Below are 12,820 nucleotides of genomic sequence, written 5' to 3' on the forward strand. Positions count from 1 at the left end.
CAATGGGATACGGCATGCCAAGCCGCCTTGCGCCCAACGAGCCAGAGAGAACTTGATAGATGCCAAACGCTTTGTTGACAGAACGGCTGACCAATTGCCCAATTGCCCAATTGTCCAATGAGGAGCAAGGGGCTGTGTACAGACGGTACTTTGATGCCGTCGAAAGAAGGAAGCGAACTGCGATGCCACAGACAAACAAAAAAATCTTCAAGGTCTGCATATCTCCTTACTTGCTGCATAGGAGACAGACTCGGGGCATGGCACACCTCGAAAGCGACAAGCCTCGTGTTCCCGGAGGATCCCGACCCTCTTGAAAACCCAGCAATCAGGCCAGGCCTGATGCGCTAAGAACTTTCCCGAATTCTCCCCGGCGCCAGCCCGTAGATCGTTTACTCGTTCGACCTTACGTGCAACGTTCGAAAGGTTACCAGATCTCGCCAGGGAAAAAGAGACAACCTCATCCCGGTACATTTGGCTAGATTGGTGACTTGTCTGCTTTGTCCCCCTGCTGAAAGAAAACCCACGGCACTGCCACAGACCCACGCGACACCTCAATGCAAGCCACACAAGGGGCCACCTAGGCCACGTCTTTGGATTCGCATGTGCGCCACACGTCCCTCTCGAGGCTCGACCACCACCACCGCAGCGCCAGAATTACTGCGCTTTATCTGATCTCCGCCCTATCCGGTAGAACCACGGCATAGTCTAGCGCAGCGCGGAAGAGTCAACAGGCTCGGTAGCGTCCCCCGGCATACGTGGAATGGGCAATGCAAGGTTTTGGTATGACTCTATACCGAGGCAAAAATCAAAACTTGTAGTGGTAGCGGCCCTCTCCTTCCGGAATGCCCATCCGACAGTATCCTGAATGGGATGCCCATTGCAAACTAGCGTACCAATAGCACAGGGCTGGGCCTGGCGGCTATCTAAGCACTTGGCCTATGGAGGCATCGTGGGTTCAGCAAGGGTCCCGTCTCGCCAATCCAGTCATCAGCCCTGCCCTACCTAGTTCACAGGTTTAGATCTGACTGACTAGGAGGCGTGCATATCTGCATTGATCTCTGCTGGCACGACCTCGTGAATCATCTGGGGTAGCTGAGCTGAACCTGCATGTCAGGCCAGGAACAGGCAAGCAATCAATTAATTGATTTACAACGTCTGGCGGAAGGGGGCATGTTTGCCCGCTCCTTTCTCTCCCCATGCCATTGCAACGGTGACTGCATAAGTCTGCATCTCCGGGTGGTCGATTTTGTATGATATGATCCAGTATGTAATGCATCTGTCAGCAATTTCATAAGCCCATCCTATGAATTCCCAAATGCCCTTCGGAGCTATCGTAATCCGACATTCGACATCCGCACGGCAATTGGGCCTAAATGAGTAATCAGTTCGGGCATTCGGGATTTCACAGGCAGCCTCGCTCGTATACTCACTCTTACGGATCATCTCGCATTGCATCATCGTAGGGCTGAGCTGAGTGAAGATTAGTCGCGAATTATGTTATTTCTTTCTTAATAATGGCACGTTGCATTGGTTCACTCGATGCTATTCCTATCCCTCAGTTGTAGTAGGTGCAAAATGGAATGATACGACGGCGGATTATCCGAAACATAGCTGCTGCTCTAGCCTAGCTTACCTGCAGGGAGAGCAAAAAACGAACTGTCGGTTTTTTGTGTCCCTCTGCAGCCGTGTCTAAGCCGATGGAACGGGCAAAGGAGATCGGTGCCGGGGGGCTCAGCGAGTGGGTACGCTATCCGAACATTCTAGATTTCAGCAGCAATTCCATCCAGCTCGCTATATCGCGTTCTTCTCTAAACGCCGATCCGCAGCCTTCAATGGAGAAGACGAAGAAGAAGAAATTCCACGACGACGCTCTTTCCTTTCTTCGACTGCGCATACGTAGACGACTTTTCGCATATGCAGATGGTTTACATGATTACGAGTCCGAGAGTTGCACACGTCTTTCTCCGCGGCTCCGGATATACGGATGCCAAAGGATTGTATAAGCCGCAATCCATCCATGACGGCAGCAAATGGCATCTACACGGCATTGTACGCGTTGACGCCAAGAGCTAGACACATCATGAACGAGGCTTAAGTTGAGCCCGTCATGAAGCTTGCATTTGTCATTACGGTCCACCGCAGTTCGGGCTCTGGAAGATTGTGCGCCCGGTGACCCGGTCGCGGTGAAGCGATTACTGTTCACCGCGCTCGGCATTTGACTTGCTTTACTCATTATCATAAGAACAGATTCTATATCCGCCACTTCAGACCGCCTTCGCGTAGATGGGGTGCTGTTGGTGGCTGATTTGGAATATCAAAATAGCCCCAGGCTATACCACGTGGGTGTCATATCTACTTTTGTTGATACATATATTTGCCTTATCGGGGCAAAATAGAAGGTAGAAAGGAGGTCATCAGCTGAATTGATCATTTCGCTTATTGGCGTGGTTTCTAGAACTTCTATGCATGCAACAGATCGTGCAGTCATGCCGCCCTTCATCACTATTCTCAGCTGAGAGACGCCCATCGGCTGCTGCAGCAGCCAGTATCGTAGAATCTTTTGCCCGTATAGGGAGAGCATCGGCAGCAGCATGTAATCAATTTTCTTTCTTTCTGAGGCTTGATGGGCTGGACTAGATCTGTCCCGGAGATCTGGAATCCGAATAGGCCCGCTAACGGTCAAGCGAGCGCCTGTGAGTGGTGTGGGTGGTGGTGTGGGTGGTGGTGTGGGTGGTGGGGGGTCGAATGCGGAACTGTTACTAAATTCAGCGCTCGTTGCACCACGTTTCTGTCGGTCAGCCCGTGTCTGTCGGTCGCTAGACTTTGCGCGCCTTTCCGATTTCGCGACGGCTCAGACAGAGATGGGATTCTTCGTTTTCTCTGATCATGTCCCAGATCGGCAATCGAAACTACATTCATTCGATGAGCATCATCTAAAGATGCATATTCGAGTTACACAAGCATATTGGATTAAGGCCCGACCTCGCACCGAGTTCGGACAACTTCTAGATACGAGGCTTGCACGCAGTTGATTGAGTCAACGATGGACATTTGATGTAATGTGAATATGAATTCATCCAAGATACATGTGCATATACAGTATCGTCCGGAGGGCTTGCTTTGCTGCTCACGTGACTAATGCAACCCTTGGGCTCGGTATGCTCTTCGTTAAGGCATACAGCAAGCGTATCGTATCCTTCAATAGCATATCTGTATGTACTTCCCGTATCCAGTAGTCGACGGTGGTATAGAGATCTCTTGTCGCTTGCATCGAAACAACTGCATAATCTGCACAGCCTTACCGTACAAGATGCGCCGTGATACCCTTGTCCTCGCGGGATCGCTGACTGGGGACAGGGTGAGGCGAATTTTTAAGCAGAGCAGGTAGATCTACAGTAGCTGGCTTTCAACTTGATATGCATTCGCTTTGGCTACCCACGTGGCAGAAGTGCTGCGGGCTGCGCCAAAGTCTCGTTTCGCGAGGAACCGTGATCGCTCCGACCGACGGGGAGAAATGTCTTGGACGCAGGCTGTTGCGTAGCACCGGCGTGAAAGAGAGGAAATGCGTTCGTCGCCTAACCCTCTCTCTCGGCGGCTTTCGGCGGGTGCGGGCTAGACGCTGTCAAGGTGAGGCGCAGCAGCTGCTTGCAGTAGCTGTTCTCCAGTGAGAAAGCCCTCCCGTCGGTTGACTGGTCGATTGCGGGGAGGGGGGTTCGGCAGTGGGCGGATGGCGTCTAGAATGGGCAAAAATTGGGCTCAGCCACTGTAACATTGCATCTGCATGGACGGACGCGGACGGCTCGAACCTGCATGCATCGCGCCTTGAACTGACAGCGACAGGCGCGCCTCGGCTTTCAGCTCGTCGTATCCAGAGAGAAAAAAAGGAGGGTCCCGGGATATCTTCGTCTATTCTTTTGTCTGTTGGGATCGAGGAACCAAGGGAGGAGATGTTCTGGACTCGCAAAGATACTTCATGCCAACGGTTTGTTGAGCAAGCACTCTGTGGCTGAGTTGAAAGTGGACATCGCCCAAGTGCAACTACCGCAGAGACACACACACGCGGTCGCGCCTACTCACGGCTCGCATTGACGACAAGCCAAGTCGCACAACCATCGTGATCAGATACGAGAAAGGCCTCCGGCTTCGCATACTCGGTCTGCACCAGAGCCGATGACAGCCTCTTTTCTTGGCGCATGGTGGATGGTGAAACTGGGGATTGCATTGCGGTGAAGCCAAGTAGTCGTAGAAGCAGCCAACAAGCACTCTTTCTGAATACAGACCAGGCTTGTACACGAGCCTCGTGTGCCATGCCGTTCGACCCGACCGACTCTCGTAAGTTGGACGATACAGCTTCACTTTCGAGATGCGAGATGTTATGCATGTGCTGCTCGGGTGGAGAGCTGAAGGGGCTCTTCACATGTATTGCAGAACATCCCTTGCCAGCGCTCCCTTTTCGCGGCGCAGTTCAGCTCAGCCCGTGTCGTGACTCTTTCCTCTGTGTCTCTTGTTTTTGCTGCATCACTGTCATATAGCGCACCGAGTCGGTGTGATCTGTTGTGTGCTGTATGGATCAGTTCAGGCAGCTGTACCCTGGGTGAGGTCGATGAGTGTGCACTGAAGGGTTATGGGTATGGTTGAGCCGGTCGACGCTGTATCGGTTTCCATGCCTGCAGTCTTCATAGCATGCGTTCTTTCAGCCAGTGTCTTGATTGCTGCCTGCTGGAAGCCTTGGTGTCGCTGGTGTCAGGCGAGTCGGATATCTGCAAGTTCTTATGCTGTTGACAACCGTCCAAACCCAACCTAGTACGCACGCCGAGCCAGTGTGGGAACCAATATCGCATTGTCATTTATGATACCTTGGGTCACGAGTAATCTATTCTAATCTTCAATGTACTGTAGTGGTCATATGTGTAATTCGGTCTCTAGACAGAAGGAAGATCTCCTGAAACCTAGGATCGAGGAGATGGTTGAAGCAACTAAACACCAACCACAGCATCCCAGATAGTAAGTATCCGGTTTTACACGTAGTTTGAGCCAAATCAAAGTGCTTCCAGCAGGCCACAGCCACACTGCAGACATTTGAGGATTCCAATACGAAGGTGTTTGTATGGACAGGCAAAATAGATACCGGCGCTCCAGCGCTGCCACCAGGTGAGTCGCTCATAGTATCTCGGATCATGGCCTACTACCAGTAATTCACGGCGAAGATTCCGTGTCAAATATATCATGGAGTGTGTTTTGGCTAATATTTGGTCGATCTTAGTAGGTGTTGTGGTCCTCCCTACCCATCATGTCGAATGCAATGGGCTATGTCGAGATATACACATATACGAAGGGAACGAATGTGAATATGGTAGTGATATAGTAGAAACACCGTAAAACTAATAACATGTCGGCTATGAGAAGACTTCTACAACAGTTCATCAAATAACATTGCTACACATAGGAATATCAGGTATGCTCACGGCGTGAACATTGTATTGTCAACAGAGGTCAGACAAACTTGACAAGGGTTTTCCTATACTGAGGGCACTCGTCGCATGTTGGATATGCCCACACATACGAATAATGTCTCTTCCACTGACGAGGACCGTAATGTAGGAAAGAAGCAAATTACGGACATAAATACATACGTGAGAGTACAGCTATAGTGGCAGCCCGATGTCACAGATGAGCTTAATAATATAGTTGCCATGTCGACATGTCATGTCTGTGGTTCTGTGGTTGGCACACAGGAGTGGGAAGCAGGTGTTTCCTCTGTAGGCAACAACCATATATGCGGTAAACTGAACATTTTGTTGCAAGTGTGACATGAAGAGTCTGTAGGATACAGAGTTGTGACCCGTCTACGTGATCTTATGACTTATGTTCCGGTGGTGAGTCAAAACCAGACTCGCTACCAGCATACTCAACCCAAACCGTCATTCTCCGCAACGGCCACTGAACATGGTGTCATGTACGTAGTATCAGTACCAGTAGACTGCAGGTCAAATATGAAATGCTGATACGCTATATAGCAACATGGTTTACACAGGCATGGATATTATCGACCCATAAGTGCACCAGTTGAGTAACATCGTCAACTGGCAGAGGACTATCCAGGTGTGCATAAAATGCAAAGAGATAAATAAGATATGGAATGGAGATGATGAGATACTTACAAATGTAGTGTCATGGTGTGACTATCAGAACTTATTCTTCATGTGTTTTGATACCTACCATCTGGAGAATCACAACTTCACATTTCAAATTGCAAATTAAGATATTAAATTCGACATGTTCCATTCGTACCTCACCAAGCCGTATAAACGCAACTCATAGAGCTTCGGAATTAGTACAATCCATAAAAATGGTATCACGTCCACAGAAGCGATGCTTGGTTGCCTGTCGGGATCGAGATGTGTGTAGGCTGCAGCCTATGCAAGTGTCGATTCATAACCAATATCACAGCACACACTACGAAACCAGGCAGCATCCAACATAAGATCTACAAAATTACATTCTCACAAGCTGAATCAAGTCACAGAACTAGGGAATAGTGACTCATCGCATATATTGATTCAACAGCCAAAATGGTCGGTTGTGCTATCAAGCAGCAAGTCTCATGATGCGAGGCTGGTGCACAGCCTCGGCTACGTGCAGCCTCACGACACATCTCTACTTGGCAACGATAACACCACCCACCACAATGGTTCAGCAGCAAGCATTCCACAGGTGACTCACATCGTCCATCCAACTGAATTTGGGTCCGCTAAATGACTCATACTACTTGAACTCTAGGTAGACTTTTCTTATCATGTGGTGTATTCATCATCTACAGCATCGGGAAATGAGCCACATCACGCAAGGCTATCTTCCAGCATTGACCTATGTGGCAGCCACACATGCACAAGAAAACATGCTCTTAATCGTGCTACGCGACAGAATAACGCGTGTTAACAGACAAAGTTCGATTACGTACAAGATGGAGACAGCCAGACGCGCCAGTTTACAGTATACAGAGTAGGAGACATCACGATGCAGAGGGGAAGAGACGTGAAGTGTTTAGTTTGTTTGCTTATTTCTCAATGTTCCTGTCGGATTGATTATGCCTCGTCGGACAATCCTTATAGTAGAAACCCCCATTCCCTTATGGTACACTTTGTGTGATCAGAACACCCTTAAAAAAATCAAGAACCCAAATCCCATGATTCGTCATGACCAAGCCACTGTGCAGAAATAATTTGCGGCCATCGCAAGAAATGACTTTCGTAACAGACGTGAAACCAGAACACCTTCCAACAGTATGTGTGGACCCAACGCTTGCTTTGCTTTAACCACCGAACCCGTACAGGGTGCGGCCTTGACGCTTCAGGGCGTAGACGACATCGAGAGATGTGACGGTCTTGCGCTTGGCGTGCTCAGTGTAGGTGACGGCGTCACGGATGACACCTTCAAGGAAGGACTTCAGGACACCACGGGTCTCCTCGTAGATCACTGTAGGTGGGGGAAAGACACGTTAGACACACGGACCCATAGACACGAGAAGACGCGTTCTGCTATGAGGGGAACTTACTGGCTGAGATACGCTTGACACCACCACGACGTGCGAGACGACGGATAGCGGGCTTGGTGATACCCTGGATGTTGTCGCGCAAGATCTTTCGGTGGCGCTTGGCACCGCCCTTTCCGAGACCCTTGCCGCCCTTGCCGCCTGTAGATGAGATGCGTCAGTACTGATGGTCAAGATGGATGGAAACCACGCAACAACGGCGGATGGCGATGGCCTCGGGAAGAAGTCATCACCACCAGACCGAATGCGGCAGTAGTAGAAGAGGGGAGTAGTGGTACTCACGTCCAGTCATTGTGAAGGTGGGAGTGGGTGAGAGAAAAGAATGGGTGTTGTGTTGGGATTTGGGTGTGGGAGTAGAGAGTGCAATTAAGCGTCGGTTGCTGGAGTTGACGTTTGGGATATGGGAGAAGGAGATGTTGAAGCGTGGGGAAACGGCCAAGTTTAAATATGAACGGGATCAAGCGGCAGCTCCAAATCAGATCAGCCTGAGCCCGACAAGCCCCTCGAACGAGCCAGAGCGAGAAGCAGCCGGAGCCCCCCTGCAAAGGAACAAATGGAACTGCAGATGTGTGTGGAGGGGGTGGGAAGTGGGCAGGGGGATGCGCTAAAAAAGTGCGTCAACTGCTGCTGTAGCGTGCGTAGTGCCTGAAGTGCAGTACGTACTGCGGCCACGATGGATTTTGGGGCCAATCAAAAATCAGACAGCCGACTTTAATTCCTCGGGGCCTGCCTGCAACTCGGAAGGTGGGGTCCTGACCGACACCTGGAAAATGCGGAAAATGCACCTCAGGAAAACACCCCCAGCAGACGCGAGATCCACCCAGCTTTAGACAACACAGCACGGCATCAGCAGATTATTGAATTGTAGGTGACCAAGTCAACTGCAAATCGACTTCTAATCCACCACCATGCACACCCCAATCCGGGCTAGCGCATACCCAGCCCGTCACGGAAGCCCCATTCCTACGCGGTCAGTCTGCTAGATTGATTGATTGCTTCCGTGACTGATCTGCCTGCTTTCTAGCAAACTCTCACGTCTTCACTACCACACGCGTAACGCGTTGGGACAAGTTCACAGTCCACAGCCCAGCCTCCCGAGAACCACAGCCATCTTGTGCCTTCCCCATAGTCACGTCTCCACCGGAAGTATTCATGTGAATCTGATGTTCGATGTTCTCCTGCCTTCCTGTAGATCCCGCTCAACCTTGATCCCGCTCGCGCACCCAGCCAATCACTTTCCGGGACGGGTAAGCCGAAGCTGATTCTTGGACATGCTAGACGCGTTGTGCCTTACAGCTTGCTATTTTCATGCTCTCCACATGCCCTGCCTCTCTCCCGTGTGCAGCAGGTACGTACATGTAGAGTTGCACGTCTATCCCCGGATTCTTTGTTTGTGACTATCGAAGTGAAGCTTCCCGCAGCCTCGGGGAAAGAATGCTTCTACGTCAGGCAGAGAGTGGGAGAGATCCATGGCTCGCCGGAATCTTGCAGCCGGTGTTCGTGTTCACCACCTACTGAGGCTTTCTGTTGCTTCCCACGTCATCCATGTCACTGAATATGTTCTCCGGTAGGTGTTTGACATAGGCCATGCACGTGACGCCACTCGGAACTTGGAGAACTTGTATGAAACATCGTAGTTGCCGTACCTACGAACACAACTTCCAACTACGCCAATAGCCAATACGTAGTTTACTCCAGCAGCCATAATGACATAATCAAATGCACTCTCGTCAGAAGTGCTGCTGCCTTGTGAACATTGAATGCACCTTGGCAGTTCGCCTCAGATACGGCAAGCAAGCACGCAGCCATCAATTCCGCCGATACGGCACTAAACCCAGATTCTGTGACCAAGAACGGGAAGTAAAAAGTTGGAGTCTGACTGTTTCGGCGAGTGGGGCCTGGGACTGGCGGATGCACCCAATCAGAAATTCGGCCATGTTTTTTCGATGCCAAATGCCCACCTAAAGCGCAGCGCATCTTTGACAACGAACCGCACCCCTGTCTGATCCCAGAAAATTGAACAGTTCCATTAGGCGCGCAACTGCCTTACAACCGCACCGCAATTCTTTTTCCTTCCTAGGGAGGCAACAAATCAGTCACCCACACACATTCCCAATTCGGCACTAGCGCGCATTATTTGCCAAACAACTGCATTCAACCAGATCAGATCAGTCACGCCTGCCTGTGGCCATTTCAGATATTTAACCACCCCCCACCACTTACGTTCCTCCAACTCTTTTCCCTCATCCACACCACAATCCAATCCACACTCCCATCTCTCAACAGTCTCTCAGACTTCATCCATCAATTCCATCAACCACACATCATCATCAACTTGACCATCAACCATCACAATGGCCCGCACCAAGCAGACCGCCCGTAAGTCCACTGGTGGCAAGGCTCCCCGTAAGCAGCTGGCTTCCAAGGCCGCTCGCAAGTCCGCCCCGTCAACCGGAGGTGTCAAGAAGCCTCACCGCTACAAGCCCGGTACCGTCGCTCTTCGTGAGATCCGTCGCTACCAGAAGTCGACTGAGCTCCTGATCCGCAAGCTCCCCTTCCAGCGTCTGGTAAGTCTTTGAATTCCCATCATCACATTCCATCATCGCCATGGCGCGCCTGCTTTTCCCTCACGGTTGCGGCACCTTCACGAAAGTGCAACCGCGACGCGTCTTGGATCGCAATCAACGCGCGCCTTCCCAACCCCACCTTCTGTAATCAATCAATACTAACATCTACTTCCTCTTCCAGGTTCGTGAGATTGCCCAGGACTTCAAGTCCGACCTCCGCTTCCAGTCCTCCGCCATCGGTGCCCTCCAGGAGTCCGTCGAGTCTTACCTCGTCTCCCTCTTCGAGGACACCAACCTGTGCGCCATCCACGCCAAGCGTGTCACCATCCAGTCGGTATGTTTCAACCCCATCCTACACCCTCTTACCTTTGCAACACATTACTAACAGCCATTACAGAAGGACATCCAGCTTGCCCGCCGCCTCCGCGGTGAGCGCAACTAAGCGCGACTCTCTTGGAGTCTTCTGGGGATAGATGCATAGTGGAGGATGAACACTTCATGATCTGCACAATGGGATGGTTTTGATGACAACGGTTTCTACAGGGCAAGGGTAATCATGGCGTTAGTGTTGCGTTGTTTTTGCACATTTGATGCTCGAGATGCGAGCCTTCTTCATGGATTGTATAACAGGGCAGATTCCTTACGAGGACTGCAACTCTGAACAATGGAATTGATACGAACTGAAACAAAAACCACCCCATCTTTACTTGCATTGCCTGTGACTTGCTTCTCTGAGCGGCGCGATAATCTTCCTGGGCGATCCAGCCGTACCAAAACATCATGCCAGCGGAATGCCTTCCCAATAACCTGTTCGCAGAGTGCTGCATGTCTTGATGGCCGATTTTTGTCTTCGCGGGGTTGGTCCGGCCCTCTGCCCTGAGTTTATGCAACAACACTACGAATGCAAGGTTTATGGTCAACATGGTTTGGGCATGAGAATATGTAACCCACAGTGGCCATTTCCGACACCATCGTTGGTAGGGATCTGTTTGAAGATTTCTGAATACATTGCGGTACCTTGGCCAAAGACCATGATATAGAACTAAGTAGATGGGCATGCTAACACCAAATTGACTACGCTACGAGTTCCTCATCTAGATACAGGCATCATCATCCATTCATCCACCTTCTAGCCAGTTCTGCTCTGCCCTGCTCTGCTCTCCGTTTCAATGATCTAGAGCACCGACTTCCAGCCGCCCTCGCGCGGCCGCTCGAGCTGCATGAACTGCAGCACCTGGCCCATGTGGTCGACGCCCCAGAAGCCCTCGGTCTGGCCCTGGCGGTTGGTGCACACCATCCACGGCAGGCCGAAGGCGCCGTCCGCGAAGGCCTTGTCGGTGTTCTCCTTGAGGGCCGCCTTGCCGACGGTGGCGGCGTCGGCAAGGGCTGTATTTCGCGGGGATAGGAATTAGTCGAGTAGGTCTTGATGTCTGCCTGGGGGGTCTGGGAAGTTCGGGTGTCTCTCGTATTCGCCACCACCGTTCCTCTCTTGAAAAGAGGGGACGGATGCCTTGATTCCGCCTGGTAGCAGAAGAGAGAGACGACAAAAGAAAAGCGAGAAAGCGACAACAAAGAAAGGGACAAAAACCTACCCTTCTTAGCAGTCTCCTCCCCAAGCGCCTTGACCAGCAACGGCCCAAAGACGTCCGGCTTCGCGATCTCGGCGTGGTCCGTCCACATGGCGGCAAAGAGCGTCTCGAGGCCGCGGACGAGCTTGTCCTGGTTCTGATCCTGGTCCTGCAGCGACAGGGCGCAGACGGCGCGCATCGTGTGCAGCGTGTTGGGCGGGAAGTTGGCGGGCGTGGTGTCGCTCATGGGCACGCCGAAGGCGCGGGCCCAGCGGAGGCGCTCTTGGCCGATCCATTTGTCCTTGTCTGTGGCATGGGCGTTAGCGGCTGGAGTATGGCTGTCGTGGAGGGTTTGAAGATGCAAGGGATGATAGATGAGTTGGGCTGGATGGATGGCATGGAATGCTTGTTTGTATGCAGGGTCTGTACATATGAGGGATGCTGATCTTGGTGTCGCCGGGCTGGGTGGTGTGGTACTGGTGATACTTACTCTTAATCTGGATAGGAGCCGTGTTGCCGCACTGGAGATATTTGTATCCAACCATTAATTCTCAGTTGCTGTCATTCCTCACCAGCTTCGTCATACTGCCCACCGCCGTCGCGGTTTGCTACGGGTGCCTATGTGTAATGTGCCACTTACAGCATGCATCAGTCCGCCGAGGAAGATGGGGATGTACTCTACTTTGACGCCCTTGAAGACGGGGTCATGCTGCAGCAAGCAGCAAGCAAACAAATGTCAGCCAAATCAGCCTGCATCTAGATATAGGAGGTATGTATGTCCAACATGGAAACAATTCCCCGGAGCCTTGACCTACTTACTCTCAGAATGTGAAAGGCCTGGTATGCGAAGGGGCTGACCACATCGACATACAGCCGGATACTGGGCGCGGCGACCATGTTTGGTGGCTGGCTCGGCTTCAAGGGTTTCCAATCAATCAGATCGATCAATATATGCAGGCGTCCGCTCGAGAGCACAGAGATTGGCTGGTAACAGTAACACCCGTCAAGTACTATCCAATCGCAGTAGCACAGCAAAAGAGATATGATATAAGAGATATGTTACTTGTATCGCGACCGACTTATTTGTATTCAATTTCAATCATCATGAACTGCCTTTTGGACTCCGGAAATGT

The 12,820-nt window shown here is 51.2% G+C and overlaps 3 protein-coding genes across 3 annotated transcripts; 1 reads left to right on the top strand and 2 right to left on the bottom strand.

The window, feature by feature from the left end:
• Window positions 1–7,312: 7,312 nt before the first annotated feature.
• PG997_000281 (Histone H4) lies at window positions 7,313–7,844 on the bottom strand (the record flags this gene model as incomplete). Its single annotated transcript, XM_066804596.1, has 3 exons — window positions 7,313–7,476; window positions 7,556–7,693; window positions 7,835–7,844. 3 exons carry the CDS (start codon window positions 7,842–7,844, stop codon window positions 7,313–7,315), a joined length of 312 nt encoding a protein of 103 aa, XP_066674369.1.
• A 2,062-nt stretch (window positions 7,845–9,906) lies between these two features.
• On the top strand, window positions 9,907–10,561 carry PG997_000282 (histone-fold-containing protein; the record flags this gene model as incomplete). The annotated part of the gene is made up of 3 exons (XM_066804597.1): window positions 9,907–10,119; window positions 10,301–10,453; window positions 10,517–10,561. 3 exons carry the CDS (start codon window positions 9,907–9,909, stop codon window positions 10,559–10,561), a joined length of 411 nt encoding a protein of 136 aa, XP_066674370.1.
• A 732-nt stretch (window positions 10,562–11,293) lies between these two features.
• PG997_000283 (2-hydroxychromene-2-carboxylate isomerase) lies at window positions 11,294–12,584 on the bottom strand (the record flags this gene model as incomplete). Its single annotated transcript, XM_066804598.1, has 5 exons — window positions 11,294–11,505; window positions 11,712–12,110; window positions 12,178–12,208; window positions 12,328–12,396; window positions 12,507–12,584. 5 exons carry the CDS (start codon window positions 12,582–12,584, stop codon window positions 11,294–11,296), a joined length of 789 nt encoding a protein of 262 aa, XP_066674371.1.
• Window positions 12,585–12,820: the final 236 nt, after the last annotated feature.

This window comes from Apiospora hydei (assembly GCF_038363865.1).
Source record: "Apiospora hydei strain CBS 114990 chromosome Unknown utg000002l_segment0_segment0, whole genome shotgun sequence".
In the NCBI taxonomy this organism is placed as follows: Eukaryota; Fungi; Ascomycota; class Sordariomycetes; order Amphisphaeriales; family Apiosporaceae; genus Apiospora; species Apiospora hydei.